This window comes from Erythrolamprus reginae, chromosome 3 (genome assembly GCF_031021105.1).
Source record: "Erythrolamprus reginae isolate rEryReg1 chromosome 3, rEryReg1.hap1, whole genome shotgun sequence".
Lineage (NCBI taxonomy): Eukaryota > Metazoa > Chordata > Lepidosauria > Squamata > Dipsadidae > Erythrolamprus > Erythrolamprus reginae.
Window position 1 is genome coordinate 61,331,011 of NC_091952.1, and position 20,675 is coordinate 61,351,685.

General features: G+C 38.7%; 1 protein-coding gene across 2 annotated transcripts in view; it reads right to left on the reverse strand.

Moving 5' to 3' along the window:
- The window catches only part of PLXNA2 (plexin A2), a 545,151-nt gene that overhangs the window by 79,201 nt on the left and 445,275 nt on the right, over positions 1 to 20,675 (reverse strand). For both annotated transcript variants that reach the window (XM_070745594.1, XM_070745595.1), the window contains 2 exons: positions 11,614 to 11,750; positions 3,297 to 3,464 (listed from right to left, as the gene is read on the reverse strand). In XM_070745594.1, coding sequence (XP_070601695.1) covers positions 3,297 to 3,464; positions 11,614 to 11,750 — 305 coding nt within the window. The remainder of the gene's footprint in view (positions 1 to 3,296; positions 3,465 to 11,613; positions 11,751 to 20,675) is intronic.

Below are 20,675 nucleotides of genomic sequence, written 5' to 3' on the forward strand. Positions count from 1 at the left end.
AAGCTGGTGTAGTTCTGCATCTACTTTGGGCCTTAAGGCGAGGGATACTTGCCACAGTTTAAGGTGGATCAGGGCTATTAGAGGATCTAAATTGAAAGATACAGTCGAAGCCTTGTATTTTCCAAGCTAGCCATAGAAACCTGTAGATAATTCCCTCACCAAAAGGGCACCTAAATCTGTTTTAGAGATGGAATTGATTCCCTCTAGTTTGAACCCAAGAGCAGAAAACCAATCAAGCCCAAAAAGGCTCCTGAAGGGACCATCTACAATTACTAGGGGTAACCAACCAGAAAAACCTTTGAATTTGATGGGGAACAGTCCTCTTCCTATAATAGGTATCGTAGCCCCCTGGCAATCTTTTAGGAACAGTGGGCACAGCTCTAAATAATTCTTGGCCATTTTAGGAAATACGTGTGTAAGAATGCTTCACGATATTATAGACATTGAGGACCCTATATCTACTTCCATAGAACAAGAAGTATTTCTCAACAGCACAATGACAATAATTGTCTTCCCCAACAACAGCTTTGTCTTCTGAACAACTGTAGGCAGATCTCATTGTATTGATAAATAGCATAGCAGCCACTTCTCCTAGTCGATGAACCTCCAGGCAGCCATCTCTGTTTGGCAGGACCTGTCTTTCTGTAAAATTGGGCAAGAGATGCTCTTCTTTCATGGCAGACCCTAGTAGTGTGCCCACATCACCTGCAGATTGCATCTTTGGAAGAGCACTGGATTCTGAGATGATCACACCACAACCCCTGCATGGCAATCGTAGTGGGCATCTTTTAGCAGTGGGGCCCTTTTGGCTCTTAGCCAAATGACAGACCTCTTCTTCTAACACAAGTTCACTCTTGATCTCTTCAGACAGGGAGTCGATAGCATTAACAGAAGAGATAGACGGAGGATTCGCACTTAGCATCATTTCAGCGAGGGACTGTGAAGACAACTCCGCAGCATGAACCTCATCTAATGCGGCCTGGAACATGAGGCCATGCATCGCAAGGAGTTGTCTCTTCAGATGACAGTCCTTCACCCCAAAAACCAATCTGTCCAAAAGATAATGTTCCAGATTGTTAAACCTGTAGTACAAAGCAGCTCTGCACAGTGCTGCAACAAATTGATTTATGGTTTCTCCAACTTTCTGGTTTCTATGATAAAAGGCATAGTGATGAGCACATCTGGAAGGGGGGGGGCATAATGGTCCTTTAACTTAGCCAGGAACTCTTCCCATGGCATGCTAAGGATCGATTTAGGGGAAAACAGGGCTTGGGCTGTTTTGAATATTTCTGTTCCACAGAACCCCCAAAAGTATGCCTTCTTCCTGTCTCCTGACAACTCGGTATTTAAGAAGCATTTAAAATGGGCTATGTACGACCTGGTGGGTTGAAGGATGCAAAGGTGTGCTAGGTTGTCATCCTTCTCTCAGACTTATGGAATTCTGACAGGATATTCTCTCATGCAGTTTCCAATTCCTCAATATCTCACAATAATTCTTCTTATTGTTTCAGGGAAGGGATCCCATCTTTCATTGCCAGTATTATGTAGCCGAATAAGACACCCAGGAAATGTGAGGCACTCTGACTTTTTTATTAATACGATTCATAACACAACTAACTAGAACTCAGCTATCACTAACTGACAGCTCCCTTTTATATTGTAGCACAACCGTAAACCAACCAATCAGAGTTCCAGTGGTTCCCACTCCTGTTCCAGCCCCCTAGTGGCCCTTCGGAACACTACAATGAATTTTGAATCTTACCACAATGCTTTTAAGGATTTGTAAAGTCAGCCTTAAATTTTCTGAGAAATCTTCACTATCTATTTCTATAAGAAACACTTCGGTTTCTCAGATGTCTGAGTATATAGAGATCACACTCATATTTCATCTTTTGTATGCCATATTGTATGCAACCCAGAAAAAGCTAATAGCAGGACAAAAACTGACCCAGGGTTTTAGAAAATATTAAATCAATAACTGTACTGTGCAGTACACTTCTGGGATATAACTGTGCATCTTAGGCAATTTCATGCATGAACTTTTTTCTCCTCTTTTTGCATTGATTGCCACTGTTTTTATTTTAGCACTGACTCTAATGTTTTTTTTAAGAAGAAAACTTTAATGAGCAATTGTGCATTTCTTCAGCAGACGGAAATGATCATGGGGCTCCATTTGCTCTCCTAGAATCCACAGATTGCTATGGTTGTAATTGCAGCTGAATTAGTAATTCTGATTTTTTTTAACTGGGGTAGGGGGAGAGAGAGAGATGTTTTCATTACCTTGCAACAATGCATTTAGGCCTGTGGACAGAAGACCCACTTATTTCAGATATTTTGTTCTTTTGCAATAGATTGAAAACAATGAAACATTTTCAAATAAGCTTTTGCATCTGTTTTTTTGGGTGGGGGTTCACAAATGCAAATTATGTGATCATTTTACAAATATAATTCTTTAAATAGTCTAGACCTTTTGAACCCAGGAAATCAGGGGAATGGATAGGCCATACTCCTTGAAGGTTCAGACCTTTATTCATAAATCTTCTGTATTTACACAGGTGGAATAAATCCTCTAGGAACCGTGAAGCTGGGTGCTGACAACTGAGAGGAAAGCAAATGAAGAGAATTATAAATTATACCTTTCTCTCACTGGGAACTTGGCTGGGCTGTTTTCTTTTCTGTATTGAAGGGCAGTCTTAAACCAGCATTTATAAAGACAGTGTTGATTCTAAAGTCATCACCCATAGTGACATGGTTTCAACATTTGAACAAAGCTTTTGTTGAATTTTAAAAATGGTAATTGCTAAATATTTTTCCCCTGCCATGCCTGTGAAATCTTTGCCCATCAAAATTGTACTTGGATGTATTGTTCTTGCAGGAATGTAGAACTTTCATTTATTTGAAGATAATTATCAAATATTTCATTTTCTTTGACAAGACAAAGCATTTTCAGCTGATTCTAGCTGGTAAATAATTTTTGCAAAGTGGCTTTTGGGATGGCTCAAGATCATTGAAGATATTTATGAAGAAAAATACTGTACTATGCCTTTTAAATGTTCTCAGTAACAATAGTGCCTTCTGTCCAATTGTTGTTTTATTTGAATTATTGGGGAGAGGGTGGATAGGGAGTATCCTGATTAGAGGTTCATCCTAAATAGATACTATTAAAAATGTGCAGAAATCATTTGACTTTGAACAATGCTTTGAAAATCTCAACAGTAGGATTTCTATTTTGTGAGGAATTAATTGGACTCTGCTTCAAATGATTTGGTTCTTTATGCAATATTATAGGCAGGTACCTGGCTATGCTCCATTCAGGCTCAATCCGAAGAACTTTGGGGTCATCAATGTATTCAAATTGCAATGTGCTCTCCAGCTGGGCCCGGTCCACACTGACAGAAACATGCACTGGTCCAAGACCATGAGTAGAAGGTGCAGACACGCACATAATCTCATTAATTGACCTCCTATAAGAGACAAAGCAATCTTTAGTTAGAAGAAATATGAACAAAGAATAGCATCACTTATTGGCCACAATGGGAATCTTTGGGACTTATTTTAAAACAGTTGAATGACAATCTTTGGGTGAGATGTGCTTTTTTAAATAGATGTACTCTAGTAACTATTTGATAGTCATGACCCACAAAAGCATGAATATTCATGTATTTTCAGCTGAAATCATTTTTACTTCTGCATACAATAAGCATACCTCATTTAAAGTCTGAACTGTAATTAAATCATGATTAAAAATTCTGATCCTGCAGTTCTCATTTTTGGAAACATGTGGCAAGGCCCTGACTTTGCAACCTTGGAATTCACATCTGCTAAAGTGTAAGTATACTGCCAAAACTTTGTTTTCTGGGAAAAAAAACCTGGACTGAATAAAGTCCATAATATGTATTAATTTCATTTATTTATATTACAAATGTGTATGTCATCTATCCATAAATGACTTTGCATGGTTTACAATTAAAGATGTACAAAATATTAATTTTGACATGGAACATTCCAAAAAAATACTGTAAAGATTCATTTTGACTCCATGCCCTTCTACCGTTCTGGTAGTGATTGATTGCATCTGTGTAGTCTGGAGGGAAAACAGAACACTATTTTTCTGAAAGCAGATTTTGCACTTCCATTGCTACTTCCAATATAAATATAAATGTGTGTGTGTGCTTGTGTATTCATATATGAGTTGGGTTGAAAGAGAGAATGACTGGTCCAAAGTCACCAGTTGGCTTTCATGCATAAAGCAGGGCTTGAACGTAACGTAATCTTGAAAACTGCAAAAGAAATTCCAACTCTCATTTTTTACTACATTATGGTTGAGTTTCTTTGAATAATTTGAAATGCTTTTTTGTCATATGAGCTGAGTTTCTATTTAAACTAATAATTGTGATATAATTATTAGTGGGCAGAGAGTCTGGGAAGCCTGCAGAGAGCTCCTGGGTGCTGGGGATAGCAAAAATGCCCCTGTTTTATTGGGGCATTTTTTGCCCATTTTTTCACACAAATGGGGGCATTTTTGCCTTCCCCCAGTCCCCAGGAGCTCTCTGCAGGCTTCCCAGACTCTCTGTCCACTTTCATTTTTGCAAAAAACAAGCCCATTTTCCGAAAAAATGAGACATGGAGGCAGGGCTTTGGGACAGAAAAAATGGTTGTATTCTGTGTATAAGACGCACCAACATTTTCACCCTCTTTGGTGGGGGAGGTTTTAAAATATTTTATGGATTCTTCTGCTCACATTTCAGGCTAGGTTCTCGAAACATCTGCATCCTGATCTCCAATATCCTCATAAAATTCATAATTATCTGATATGTACTTGGAGCATACAACTGTAAAGTATCTAATAAGTGTTATATCCATGCAAACATTAGGAATTGTTAGTACTTCCTTCAATGATGCTTTAACGCTCATTTGTCTTTGCTTTGCCTTGAGGGGGAGTGTATTTGCTTAGTGCTTACTATATTGGATGGCTTAGTGCGTGTTATGAATTGTTTCTATTTTGTATATATGTAAATAGTACTTATTAAGCATAACTAAGTCTGTGTCTTTTTCTTTGGCTTTACCACACATCCACAGTCTGTTAAAATTCTCTGCTCAGTGTATGTCAAAGGTCTCATAGCCTAGCTATACCGAGACATGCCAACAGGAATATGGTAAGATTTTGTTATTTCCTCTTCAGGATGCATTTCTCCTTTGAACATCATTCTGTTTCTTTGCCCAAAAGAACAACAGAGTTCCTGGTGTGGAAAAAAAAATTGTAAATTTGATTCAAAGGATTGGCAGGGGTGGGTTCCTCTCCGTTCATCCAAGCTGGTAGTGACCTGCTGATGATGTCACAATGACATCACCAAACCGGATTGGTCGATGCCAGTGTGTGAGCACCATTTTTGGGGGGGAATTTTAAAAAAAATATTTTTCCTTCTGAGCATGTGCAGAAGCCAAGTTCTGGCACTGTGCATGCAGTCGGCATCTTCTTTCTGCTTAGTTTTTTGGGGGCAGATTTTCCATTGCTGCATATGCACATGCCCATGAGGTGTGCCCATGTGGTGGAGGAGGGAAGGAGCAAACCAGCAGCGAGGTAAGGTGGAACCCATCCCTGATCGATGGGGAAAGATATTAAAGAGTAAAGAAATAAAGAAGTGATAATAAATAAATGATAACATGGATGGAGGGAAATGAGCAATGTAAAATTAAAAGAAAAGAAAAAGCATTGCCACATCACAGGGCAACCTGGCCATAATAACAGACAATTAAGAGTATCTGGAATCCAGTCTTCGATCTATCAGTGGCCTCATGTGAGAATAGGCATTTTAACATGCCATAGACCAGACTTCAGAGAAATCTGCTTAGTCCTTGTATGAGATCCAAAGCGACACATCACTGCTGGCAAAGAGTTACTGCAAGCTCCCTGTGATCAGTTAATTAGCTTTCTACGCTATTACCACGTCGTCATGGTGAATTTCTCCACTCCTCCGATCAGAGGCAGGAGAATAGAAAGAAGCTGTAATTACAGTGAATCTCATTAGAAACTGCTTCATCTAATCAGTCTCCTGCACATCGTGAGTACATGCCAAGTTCATCACCTATAAGCCATGCAGTTTATGGAAGGACGAAAGAAAGAAGACCATGTCATGACCTTGTATGGAAAGGCAGGGATAAACAGTATGCTGTTAGATTCTGAGAAATGTTGTTTACTAGATTATATGGGCACATAAATGATATAGTAAATTAGAAAGAGTTCTTAAATGAAACCGTACATTTAATGGAATATTTATATTGTGTCAAACATAGATGTTATCATTTATTTATTCAAAACAGCTGCAATTTTAAAAAATGATCGGGTTGATTTATACATTCTAATGATGTTATATGCCACAAAGAAGGACTAATGAAGATAAATAAGGTGCCCACAAGACTATACCTGAATGACCAACTATGAAGAATGGAAAATGACACTCAGTATTTAGCAAGTGACCAAGTGGGCTGGTTTTGTCTGGCTTGGATATCTCGGGAAGTGGGAGGATTGTTGATGGGGCATTGATCTGTGGCAGAGGTGGGAGCTAGCTGACATATTTTGGAAAAGTCCAGGCAATGTCCTGCTGTGACAACATGCCTAGAGGGCAGGAACTATCTTGTCCCATTAGTGGTTCTGTGTCTAGAAGGGAAAGGTGACCAGTTCCATGCCCTAAAGGAATTGGATGCAACTAATGTAGCCAGATCAGTGGTGAAATTCTACCAACTTGACCCACCACGGTGGAGGCAATAGGGATAATTGAAAAAGTTCTGCAAACTGATACAAAGCCGACTGAAACTATGTGCATCCACAGAAGCTTCTGTGCATGCAGAGAAGAGGCACGAGTTGAGCTGGTAGAGAAAGTAAGTGAATTTTACTCTGAACCAGATGGCTTGATTGCAGTTATTGCCACTCTGCCTCCTAGAAAAGTAACTAGATTTAGGATTGATGGTTGGGAGGAAGATTGGGATTGGACTGAAAGTTGATTGTGGGGCACAATGGTGAAGGAAGAGATGGAACTTGAATATTATCTGTATATTATGGAATTAACATCCAATCTGGAAAATTTTTGCCTTTCAGCTTCAGAGGGCACTAGAGGAAGATGGCTATCTGGACTATTTTCAGTCCAGATTCAGTCTGCAATATGGTAAGGAGGTGGCATTGGTCACACTTGTTAGTTATTTGTGGCAAGTCTTGGATGTGTGTGGTGCCTTCATGCTGACTCTTCTTGTCTTTTGGTGGCTTTTACTATCATCGACATGGTATCCTGATCTGCCCTTTTCTTTACGTACTTAAGTCTAGTTTAGTGGAATTTTCTTTGATTGTTTAATTATCAAATCTGGTTATTTATATGTTGGATTGTTTAATGTTGTATGGATATCTGTACTTTTTATTGTTTGCTTTGTAGTACACTGCTCAAAGTTACATTGTTGGTAAATGCATATGTGCATAGTCATCAACAGCAGAAAGATTACTAGTAAAAGATATCCAACTATGTTTTTATGCTAACTAATTATGTGATACTACTGTTTGTATGTTGGCCAACGTGGCTAATGAAAGCATATAATCAAGATGAACTCTGCAAACATCAGTGTTGCATCCCAGCATCCTTTGAGACAGTTGCTGCATAACTCTAGGCTTAAAAAGTTATTTGAGAAGCAAATACCATGAAGGGGGGAAAAAAACCCCTTCTCTGTAGATAAGAAATGAAAAACCTCCTGTAATGTAACTATGCACATTCCTTCCTATCTGTTCCAAAGGTATAAATGAACTCTGTCCTATTAGATAAGGAGATACTAAATCAGTTAAATCAGGTCTACTCATTAACATGTCATTCCTTATCTCTCCTGTTCAATCCAGGCATAAAGTGGATGCTGGGATGTTTTATCTCTTCAGATGCTGAAGAAAGCAGAACTAATATGAAAAGTCTCAGTAATTCAGTTTTGGAAATGTTAGTTATACTGCAGGCAAATTGTACAAAAGCAGCAGCATGTGGCATGCAAATCCCTCACTCCTTGCATCTGATTAACTTGCATCAAACACCATGGAACATCATTCCCCCAGAGATTAGAACGGCCCCCACTCTAATACTCTTCTGGAAGGCACTGAAGACTTGGTTCTGCCAGTGGGCCTGGGGAACCCAGAGCGGGATGAAGCTCATTAAATGGTTCATATGATCTGCTGTCGCTGTCACTGGGGCGGGGTGGGTTGGTGGGGGTGATTTTATATTATACTATATTAATTTATTTGACTCTTTTATTTGATTTATTGTTTTAAATGTGGTTTTATATTCTGTAAGCCACCTTGAGTTGCCATGGGTGAATAGATGGCAATATAAATGCATTTAATAATAAAATAAAATAAAATAAATCAAATCAAATCAATAATAAAAATAACAACAACAGAGTTGGAGGTCCAACCTCATACTTGGGCAAGAAACCCACTATACTACTTCAGACAAATGGTTATCCAACATCTTTTAAAAAACTTCCAGTGTTAGAGCATTCACAAATCAAGTCCAGGATGGAAGGAACAGCCAAAAGGCTTTCCTTTTATTTCCTGAAACAGTTCCTTAAATTTCCCATTTCTTTAGAAGAGGATATGCCCAAGCATCCTGTTATTTGAACCACAATAAATTCATTCCTTCAATTTACTTTTCATTTTATTTTCATCAGGAAACTAAATGTATACATGGAATTTCTACACGGCTTTCCCCGGCATCCATATTGTGGAACATATGGACAAAAGGGATGTGTTTGTATCATGAACCAGGCCAACAGTCTTACCTACTTTGACACCTCTACAATGTTGATGCTGCTGTTTCAGTCTGAGTCTAATTTAGGAGCATAGGAACCCGATTTGACACTGATACTAACTGGCAGGGACTCTTTAGGTTTTCTAATGGAAATATTTCCCATTTCACTTGGAGTTGCCATAGATAAAACCTGGAACTATCTATATTACAAATGCATCTAAGCAATTTCATAAAGATGATATCATGATATATTTTTGGACTATTGCCATGGATATTACAGAAAGTATTAATTTAGGATTAGGGTTTTTTTTTAAATAATTCATTTTGTCATCAGAGCACTACATGGTTATTAAACATTCTTATTTGGGATTCTATGCTTTCTTGAAATTCCTAATTCAACTATATTATATAAAGGTTGTTGCCCAACAGGTTATTATTGTTCATTGTAGTTTCAGAAAAAATCTCAAACCATAATATTTATTTTAGTAGCAAACACAACAAAGTAATTAGTACATACAGTTCTAATTGTATACTATACTATAACTATAACTGTTATAATACAGTGATCCCTCGATCATCGCGAGGGTTCCGTTCCAGGACCCCTCGCGATGATCGATTTGTCGCGAAGTAGCGGCAGCGAGGAGCCGAAGATTGGGTTTCCCCGCCGCCTCGCTGCTGCTGCTTGTCCGCGCGCGTGCCGCCCGCCCCCCGCGCTGTTGCTGGGGCCGCTTCTCAGCTGAGAAGCGGCCCTGGGGTTTCCCCCGCGCGCGCGCGTGCTGCCCGCCCCCCGCGCTGTTGCTGGGGCCGCTTCTCAGCTGAGAAGCGGCCCTGGGGTTTCCTCCGCGCGCGCGCGTGCTGCCCGCCCCCCGCGCTGTTGCTGGGGCCGCTTCTCAGCTGAGAAGCGGCCCTGGGGTTTCCCCCGCGCGCGCGCGTGCTGCCCGCCCCCCGCGCTGTTGCTGGGGCCGCTTCTCAGCTGAGAAGCGGCCCTGGGGTTTCCCCCCGCGCGCGCGCGTGCTGCCCACCCCCCGCGCTGTTGCTGGGGCCGCTTCTCAGCTGAGAAGCGGCCCTGGGGTTTCCTCCGCGCGCGCGCGTGCTGCCCACCCCCCGCGCTGTTGCTGGGGCCGCTTCTCAGCTGAGAAGCGGCCCTGGGGTTTCCCCGCGCGTGTGCCGCCCACCCGCCCACGCCGTTGCTCGCGCCTTACCGGGGCAAGAGGGGGAAGACCCAGGGAAGCCTCTGCCCGGCGGGGAAACTCCACCATCTACGCATGCGTGGAAGGGCACGCATGCGCAGATGGTGGAGTTTACTTCCGGGTTGAAAACTCGCGATATAGCGTTTAGCGAACATCGAGATCGCGAAACTCGAGGGATCACTGTATTCTAGTTACATATATATATTGCTTCATATTTTGAAGTGAAATGGGGTATATTAATATTAAATTGAAGCCTTTGATTTACACTTTTATTTGAAAGTGTGAATAATCCAAATGTCTTAAAGGGGAGGAGAAATTCATATGTTGAGCCTATGTTCTAACTTCCAATCTGTAGTGACAGAGCATATTCCACTACTCTTTGAGCGTTCACATAATTGAGGACCCGGATTTTAGAACTTGGGGAGAATTTTCATGCATAGTAAAAAGTCTTCACTATAGATGATTGACCTTTATCGACATGTGAAGAATGAGAGAAAAGGGCTGACAGTGGATAAATATCCTAAAAGGGAATATCCTTTTGAGGTAAATATTGAATTAGAAATTTTAGTGAAATAAATTTGTACATGTATTAAGATTTTAGAGGAAGATGATTTTTATTTCCACGACTCTATACTGAACATCGATTAAATTAATTCAAGCAATTTAGCCTATAGATATTTATAAAACCTGGATCATTGACTTGGTTATTCTGAATTGTATCAAGGATATAAAACCATACTCATACATTTCCCAAAAATTTCCAGAATAAAGTTGAAGGGCTCAGTACAAAAATAATTGCTTTATTTTACATTCATGCAAAAAATTCAATCATAAAAATTGAACATTAATAAATTTCAATCATTAAATTGAACTTTGACTACTTTGATTCTCTGGTATCAATCAGTATGCTATACAGGTATAATTAAACCTAGTATTATTTTATGTAACTGACTACACAGTACAAGTGTATTTTGTTCATAGATATTTAATTATCATCACTATGCCCTGTCATTCATTCAAATACACAAAATTAGACTATATAAATTTATGGTACTGCAAGTTTCAATAGACATGACAAAAATGCAGTATTGCTTTTGGTATCAAGTAACAAAAGAGATATATTTTTATCACTCAAAATGTATAGAAACTGAAGCATAAATTTGTGAATTTGAAAAGAAAAGAAAAGAAAAGAAAAGTAAGGTTACATTCTTAATTTCTGTCACTCAACCTCTTCCCCATCACACTGGGAGGCAGGCACACCTGCTGTTTTCATCGTTAGAATAACAATAAGACAATGGAAAGGGATGTCTGCCTTCCTCTTTTCTCTCTCACTCTCTATTAATTTTGTGTTGAGAAAAAAGAGACTGAAGAACATGTAAAGGGATTTGAACAACATAATATTTTGGAGACTTGGGGTAGAAGCAGGATTTTGATATACAAAAGGAAAGCAATAAGTAAAAGTAATCAGCATAAACTCAATTCAATGTTATGCAGCATTGATCAAAATCAGCAACAGCATAGTTTAAGGTGATTTATTAGAGGATAAATGTTTAAAGTTGGTGTGGCTTTAACATTGCCTGTGGAAGTTCAGTGAAGTTTGTTTAGAACATATATTCACATAAACTCAAACCCCACTCTCCCAACTCTCTTACCCATAAAACTCGCAGGTCTGATTACCCAGCAATACCGACACACTGCTGCCAGCTCCCAGAAAATGGCCAGTAATGGTCACCATAGTCCCTCCTGACTCTGGTCCACGGCTGGGACTCAGATAACCCACAGCAGGATTCTTGGGAAGGAAAACAAAACAAAAAATAAAACAAGTTTAATTGTTTTGCTGTGATGTTATTCCAGGTGACTGTACATCAAGACAAGAGGGACATTTAGGTGAAAACTTTAAATAGACAAATATATAATCCTAAGAAGTAGTTAATTGGTCACTTTTTCATTATGACTAGATTGCACAACTAAACAAGTTACAAATAGTTGCTGTTTCAAGTAAAATGAACTGCAGATGTTAAAATTCTAACAACACCATCTAAATGAGCAAGGCATGTTACATTTTTAAAGACAATACAACAATTTTTGTCACATTAGGAAAACTGAATTCTACTGGTTTACCAGTGAAAGATGTGCTATATATATAAAACATTTAATAATGATCTGGGTACTTCATTAAACAGGGAGTTATGAAGCATAAAAGATACCATAATCAGAACATGAGCTACAAATTACATGGATCCTTCTATAATAGAATCTAAGTTCATATAATGAAATGATTTTTCTCCAACTTTCTTTTTGGACTGCAGTATTTTTGATAGAAACTACCAACATTACCATCTAACTGGCTGAGGAGTTTGGCAGCTTTAAGTCAGCACAACTGGAAGACATAAAGTTGATGTGAGAATATGCAAGATGGTCCTTGTGCTTTCATTCTATTTTAATTCTTGGATGTATAATGTGTATATGAAGCATTCTATTTTCTAGAAACAAATATCATTGATGTGACAGAACACAACTTCCACCAGCTGTCTACTAACAATTGAAAATAAATTATACTGCAGAGTAACAATGATATCATCAAGTTTTGAAAATATCAGAAGGAAGCGCAACATCCTGATCATATTCTCATCTATGCTACAAGTCCATAGATGAAGCTTAGAAAAGGAAAGAAATATAGTATAAGAATGGCTAGTCAACAGGATAGTTTCTGGAAACTTGGTCTGAGCTATCTAGATCATGGTTACTCAACCAAAGTACAGTAAACTCGTTATTGTTGTTAATTGTGAAGTCATGTCTGACCCATCATTACCCTATGGACAACATTCTTCCTGCCCTTCCTGTACTCTACCATCCCCCAGAGGCCATTTGAGCTCACGCCATTGAGAGGGGCCAATGGCAGTGGTGACACAGAGTTCCCTTTCATCCATGGGGGATCTACGAATCCCCCAACCTGGAGGTCCTGGTTCCTCTGGAATCAGGCCAGATCCTCCTGGAGGGGAGGTGAAGATGGGGTCATTGCCAGGGGTCTGGTTTGGGGTCAGCATACCCCCCAGGTGAACCTGCTTGACCTCCACTGGCAGTGGTGCGAAATCAGCCAGGCTGCCATGCCTGAGCCAACTCAAGCCGCAGCACCGACGCCACAAGGCAAGGATTGAAGCAGCAAGGGAAGATGCCCAAGATTTGTGTGTGATGGGTGCCCAAGATTTTTCTTAACAATTGCTGAGTTTTGAATTTTTTGGCTGAAGAAGAATGCACCACTGCATTGATTGATATTTGTTCTCTGGAATATGGTGATATAGTTGAGAAAAGCCTCACCTTCAGTCTTGAAATGGTCCACTGGCATTGCTCATTTGCTTCCATTGGCTTCCCACTACACGATAGTAATACCAACTTCACCCGTGAACATTCCGCCAGAGAGCTATGTGCCTTGAAACCTTAATTTCCAGATAACCCTTCTATTATAGCACTTTTCTAATTTTCTAGCAACACTCCAACTGCATTCCCTAGATGTCTCCATTTTGATGATGTAGCTATGCAATGAATATAACTGTTTATTGTATTCAGATCATTACATTTTTAGATTTGGACTGTCTTTGAATAGGCCTATTTTATTTTTTTAAAAAAGATATCTCAACATCAAGGACTTTAAAGTTATTAGGGAAAAATATGGAATGATCACAGAGAAATTTTCTACAGTTATGAGACATCTTATATTGAACTCTGAGTTTTATTCTCTATAATGATGCTTTAATAACATTTCTGTAATCTAAGGAAATGATTGAACTCATCATAAACAGATGCTTAGCAATTCATGCTTAGATTACAGAATAGTTCTTTTGAGTCATGATTTTCGTCTTAGTTGCACTGAAATGATGATGATCACTTCCAGATAAAATTGTTTTACAAACTATAAATGAAAAGTAAACTAGCATTAATACAACATAGCACTTACTTCTAAATATAGTGCAGAAATTGTATATTGAAGAAATTTGAAATATTTGGTTTTTAATATCATTTGGTTCTTGACAGGTAAGCAATTTTAATTGGTTTAATTGATTTTAAATGGTTCTTTAAAAGACTTTGTATTTAGAACCCTGCCATTTGCTTGTTTGCTTATCAAGGGAGGAAAGAGAGAAGTCTACGGAATTTATATTTCCGAGGTTTTATTGTCTTTCACCTAACTTAAGTTTGTAATTCACTTGCCAAATATGGAAACAGACCAAGCAGTGACAAATGTTATGCCAGAGATTTATTATCAAAGCATCAGACTAAATGTGAAGATGGCAGCCAAAATTGCTGGTGATAAAATAATAGAATGTATAAGATGAATGACTGTGTCTACCACATTGATATGAAACCTCTCATTGAGCATTTTAGCTTCAGTTACAAGCCATACTATGATTTCAGGCATGAAAAGTAAAAAAAAAGTTTTGTGCAGCTTTCCTGAAATCAAGTACAAATTTATGCTCCACAATATGAGTATGCAAGTAATTTTCAAATGCATATAATAGTCTCATGTTAAAGTGTACATAATTCTTAAAGTATAGAAACCATAAAGTATAATGGTATGTTACATAGAAACTAACAGATGATAATATAAATTCACCTGTCAATGATACTTGCAATCAATATTTCATAAGCATTTAAAGTGAGCACTCCTTTGTGCACAAGAGACTCTGAGGTTGTGTCTAATCTGTCTTCAGCTAGACCTGATTCCAGAGCAGGTCAGTGAAAGGCCAAGAAAGGCCTGCCTATTGCCTAGACATAAAGTGCCTCTCTTAGAAACTCTTTTCAAAGCAGCAAGCTTGGGTTCAACTCAGCCTGGAGTTTTATGGAATATAAATTTATTATTTTGTAATTTTATTATGTGTAATTTTGTATGTGTTCACTTTGATTGCAAGAACAGGCTCCCAGGAAAGAGAAAACTCTTTTCTGCAGGTGTTAGCCTTGTATCTGGAAAGGGAGACCCCTTTCACCACTTCTTACAATGCCTGAAAAAAGGGTCTAGCACAGTGGTTCCCAACCACGTCTAACATACTGATGCCCCGCACCCTAACATATAATTCTTACTATTCAGAAAGTGAACTCCTACTCAGATGGAGGAAACCTAAAGGGCTATTAAATTGGTTTAAACAAAGTTTCAATTTCCCGCATTAAAAATCAAATTGCCCCCATGTGGGGCGTGGTTCCCACGTTGGGAACCACTGGTCTAGCAGCTGTAAAATTTTCCAATGAAATCAGTCTGCCATTAGGTTATAAGGGCAATGCTAAGGTGAAACCTGGGAATCTTCTTAGATGCAGAAGTGTTTCAGTAGTACTAATATAAATAATTTGTAGTTGTAACAAAAAAAAAAGAGGCTAAAATAAACAAGTCCAAGCAACAAAAAGAAACTACATGTGTATTGCTGTTTCAATTGCTAAATGATGGTTTGGAGGTTTTTTTCATTCATGCATTTTTTATCACTTAATGTAGCCAAGATCATTGTTCTTCCACACACTGATTTGGTTTATAAATGAAAATGGCACTGAGTATAGCCGAGGGGACCGTCTCCAACCTTATGTATCCCAGTGATTAGTATAACCTATGGGACCATCTCCAGCCTCATGTATCTCCAGCCTCATGTATCCCAATGGTGAAAGGGATCATGGAGCCCACAGAGTCGGCCTTTTCCAGGTCCTGTCAGCCAAGCAATGCTGGCTGGCGGGCCTTAGGGGAAGGGCCTTCTCTGTGGCAGCTCGGACACTCTGGAATCAACTCCCCCCAGAGATTCACACTGCACCCATGTTCCTGGCCTTCTAGAAGGCCATAAAAACTTACAGCTGAACCGCAACATCTAGCCCCAACCTTCAGTATGACTGTGGTGTGAGTGAGTAGGGCTGTATGATTTTAAATCTGGGTTTTTAGATTGTTTTAAATATTGGACTTCTGAACTGGTTTTTGTATTTTTATATGTTGTGAGCCCCCCTGAGTCCCCAGAGAAGGGCGGCATATAAGTTTAATGAATAAATGAATTAATGGATGAATGAATACATTGATTGATTGATTGATTGATTGATTGATTGAATGAATGGAAACAGCTTTAAAAATCAATTAGATACTATTTGTCAGCGAGCATAGAAACAGAATATCTTGTGATGTAAACATTTCCTGCATGTAGGCAGCTCTGATGTTGCTTGCCAAACTAATATCTACATGTGCAGTATCTTATTCCTCCAGTCTTCTGGTGACTCCACCTAATAACCCGTGGCAAGAGTTTATTCCTTTTCTAGAAAGCAAATGTCCCTGACCCTTGCCACCCATGCCATTATTTAATATAATACTAAATGGATTGAATTAATCCCCTTCTCCTTTTAATACATATATTTTCAAGAAATTTTCGCTTGCAAGCAAATCCTTTTATCTGCTCACCCAGATTCATTTTGTCCATTCATTACTGCCTGCCTCTTTTATGCTTTCTTCTGTCTATATTAGGCCATTTTTTTTTTGCTACAGAGGAAAATGTAGTTAGAGTTGATAAATGTACAAATATCAAGTTAACCCTCTTGCTTAAAATGGAGTGTTTGCTCAAATCCTTCAGTGATGGCATTTATTTATCAAGTAATGTAGAGACTTTATGCTTATAGAATCATAGAGAATTAAAAGATACATCAAGAGGTCATTGACGTACAACCCCCTGTGCAATACAGGGTTCAGTACAGCATTCCCAGTAGACTATCCAGTTTTCTGTTTCAAAATATCAACTGAAGGGAGGGGAAATCCCTACACCCTCTGGTAAGCATTCTCCTTTCTTACTTAATAAGTAAGAAAGGAAAATACGTAATGTATTTACTGCAAACTTATTTAAGTTAAATTTATTCTAATATGTAATCTGTCTCTACAGGTGAAACTTGAAAAATTAGAATATCGTGCAAAAGTTCATTTATTTCAGTAATGTAGCTTAAAAGGTAAACTGTAATATATAAGAAAGATTATATGCAAAGCAAGATAGTTCAAGCCATGATTTGTCATAATTGTTATGATTATGGAGTACAGATCATTAAAACCCCAGATCCACAATTTCAGAAAATTAGAATATTACATGTAATCAATAAAACAAGGATTGTACATAGAACAATATCAGACCTCTGAAAATTATAAGCATGTATATATACTCAGTGTTGGTTTGGGACCCTTTTGCAGAAATTACTGCCTCAATGTGGCGTGGCATGGAAGCAATCAGCCTGTGGCACTACTGAGGTGTTATGGAAGACCGGGATGCTTCAATAGCAGCCTTCAGCTCTTCTGCATTGTTCAGTCTCATGTCTCTCATCTTTCTCTTGGCAATGCCCCATTACCATTCATTAAGTCATTCATTCATTCATTCATTCATTCATTCATTCATTCATCAGGTCAAATGAGTAATCCCACGGTCATTGAACCAGGTTTTGGTGCTTTTGGCAGTGTGGGCAGGTGCCAAGTCTTGCTGGAAAATTGAAGTCAGCATCCCCATAAAGCTCAGCTGCGAAAGGAAGCATGAAGTGCTCCAAAATCTCCTGGTAGATGCCTGCATTTATCATGGACTTAATGAAGCACAGTGGATCAACACCAGCAGATGAAGTGGTTTCCCAAATCAACATTAAATGAGAAACTTTTGTATCTCATTTGGAAACCAAGGATTATGGAGGAAGAATGGAGAGACACACATTGCAAGATGCTTGAAGTCCAGCATGCAGTTTCCACAATTTTCAGAGATCTGATATGGTTCTATGTACAAACCTAGTTTTATTGATTGCACGTAACATTCTCATGTGGATTTGGGGTTTTCATGAGCTGTATCCCATAATCATTACAATTATGACAAATCACAGCTTGAACTATCTTGTCTTGCATGTAATGAAACTTTATGATATATTATTTTCACCATTTAAGTTGCATTACTGAAATAAATGAACTTTTGCAAGATGTTCTAATTTTTCAAGTATATATTTGAAGTTTGTCTCATTAGTTTTATATTACCTTTTGGAGCAAGAGAGAATGTCCAAATCTTTAACAATGCGAGTGCCATTCAGATATGTAAAGGCAGCTATCATGTCCTCTTTCAATCTTCCCTTTTGCAAACTAAACATTCCTAAGTCTTTTAACCATTCTTTGTAGGACCTGGTTCAAGTTCTTTCACCATCTTGGTAGGGCGTGCTCCAGTTCATTCATGTCTTTTTTAAACTGGTTGTGCAGAACTGAATTCTGTTTAAGTGAGGCCTGATCAAAGTGAAGTAAAGTAGGAACATACTCTGAGTTGTTTGTTCTTTTAATGCTGTTTAAGATGGCATTGTCTTCTTTACATATGTTGAACTTATGAACTACTAATACCCAGGACCTTCACATATGCTTGCCTTTGAGGCAGATTTCCCTCATTTGTATTTGGCTTTACATTTCTCTCTATGAAATTTTGTTCTATTTGTTCTATTTGTTCCATTGTTCTAGCCCAAATCTTTTTTTATTTCTCTCTCCTAAATATTAGTTATTCCTCCTGGCTTGGTATCATCTGCAAATTTGGTAAGCGTTCACCCAGCCCCTCATTCACATCATTTATAAAAATGTTGAACAGTACTGGGTCAGGCAGAGCCCTCTCACACTCCTCTCAACATGTCTCTCAAGGTAGACTCAATGCCATTTATAACTACACTTTGAGTACAGTTTCTGAACCGTGGATCCACCTGATATTTCAGTTCTGAAACCTGCATTTGGCCACTTTGTTAATAAGGATGCTATAAGAGACTTTGTCAAAAGCTTCATTGAAATCAAGATATGCTATATTCATGGTCTTTCCCCAACCAACCAGGCTAGTAATTTTGTCATAAGTGGATATCACTATAATGAAGCACTATCGGTTTGGCATTAATCAGTTGGGTCATGTTAATTTCTAGCTAAGTGCTCATAGATAAAGTGCTTAGTAATATCAAGGACTGCCCAGTGCTGATATCAGGTTCACAAGCCACCAATTTCTTGAGTCCTATTTCATCCTTTTTTTTTAATGGGGAGGAGGGAACCCCATGTCTTCTGAAACCTTGTGTGCCCTTTAAGACTTTTCAAGATAAGGGAGTGTTTATGCTTGTTTTGGGAATGCCCGATAGTGCAGAATTTTTGGCAAAAAGTGCAAGAGGATATTAATAGAATGTTAAAGATATGATGGATAATTACTAAGGAAATGGCAGTATTAGTCAAAAGTAATGCGATGGGAGAATTTAGAGAAATAAAACAAGCAGCGATAAAAAGTGCTCAGGCGGTAATAGTCTTGGGTTGGAAGGATGCGACAAAATGGACGATGCAAAATTGGTATAGGTACATGGTGGACCACATTCAATTTGAAATTATGGATAAAAGGATGAGTTTGGTTAATGAAACTGACTTGGGACAACTGATGGGACGGTGGGACAAGGTAAGACGATATATGGCGAGCAGAATCCGAGACCAAGCTACAAGAAATAAATTGGAATCACTTTATAATATGTAAATAGATATTTTGCTCTTGGGTTAAAATGGTTTTTACAAGAAACACCCCTGATTTGGTGGTGGGGTATGAATGTTTGTCGGGTGGTGGGCACTTTTCACTAAACACTCGTTTTATGTTGTGTGTATCTTAAAATTGTAAAAAATCAATTTAAAAAAAAGATTACAAAAGTGCAATTCTGCAATTACCGCTGCTGATTTCTCCAAAACTGTAGGTATACTCCATGTGGCCTTGGAAACTTTAACTCATTTCGTTTACCTAGAATTCCCTCATTTGGTCAATACCTATCTTGAACTCCATACACACATATACACACTTACACACTGTTCATACACACACACACACAGACTGGAGGCAGATGTACACATCTGCCTTTGGTGGCACAATAAGGGTCAAGCAAGTGTTCCTTTACTTTCTGAGAGAAATACTTACAAAAATACTCTTTCCCAGACCACAATCATAATCATTAATAGTTTTTTGATACTTGATTTTTTAAAGTACAGTATAAATCACCAATGTAAGTCAGTTGTTGCTTTGCATACTTTTGAAATGAAACAAAAAGAGTGTCTGGCAATAGTTTGATAGATGACTGGTTATAAATATCAAAGTAGGTAGAGAGTCAAGTGTGAAGATGTTTAGTAACTCTAAAAGGGGAACGTTCTACTCGATAATATTATTGTTTAGTAATATTTACCATTATTACAATAGGTTTCTATGCTAGTAATGAGACAAAAAGTGCAATTCAATTTATCTGTTGCTTCCTTTACAAATTGTGGACAGTTGGCAATTCCTAGCAAGTAGTTAGCATAAAATCAGTGAGGCCAAGCAAGCCTTGTTCAGGCCAAAACAGAGATGAAGAAAAGCCCCAGGTGTGACTTTCAAGAATACAGTGGAACCCCGACATAAGAGCTGCTCTACTTAAGAGCAACTCGAGATAAGAGCTGGGAGGGGAGAGATATTTTTGTTCTACTTACAAGCCCAAATTCGAGATACAAGCGCCAAGGAGCTGTCTCCTGAAGCCGAACGCTAACTTCCGCGTTCGGCTTCAGGAGACAGCTGCGAAGCGGCGCGCGTTTTAAAAGGTTGCAGCCGGCCTGGGGGGCTCGGGGGGGGGGCTTGCAGCTTTCTTTCTTGCTCTTTTTCTTTCTCTCTTTTACCTTCCATTCCTCTATTTCTTCTTTTCTTTCTCCTTCCCACCTTCTTCCCTCCCTCCCTCCCTTCAC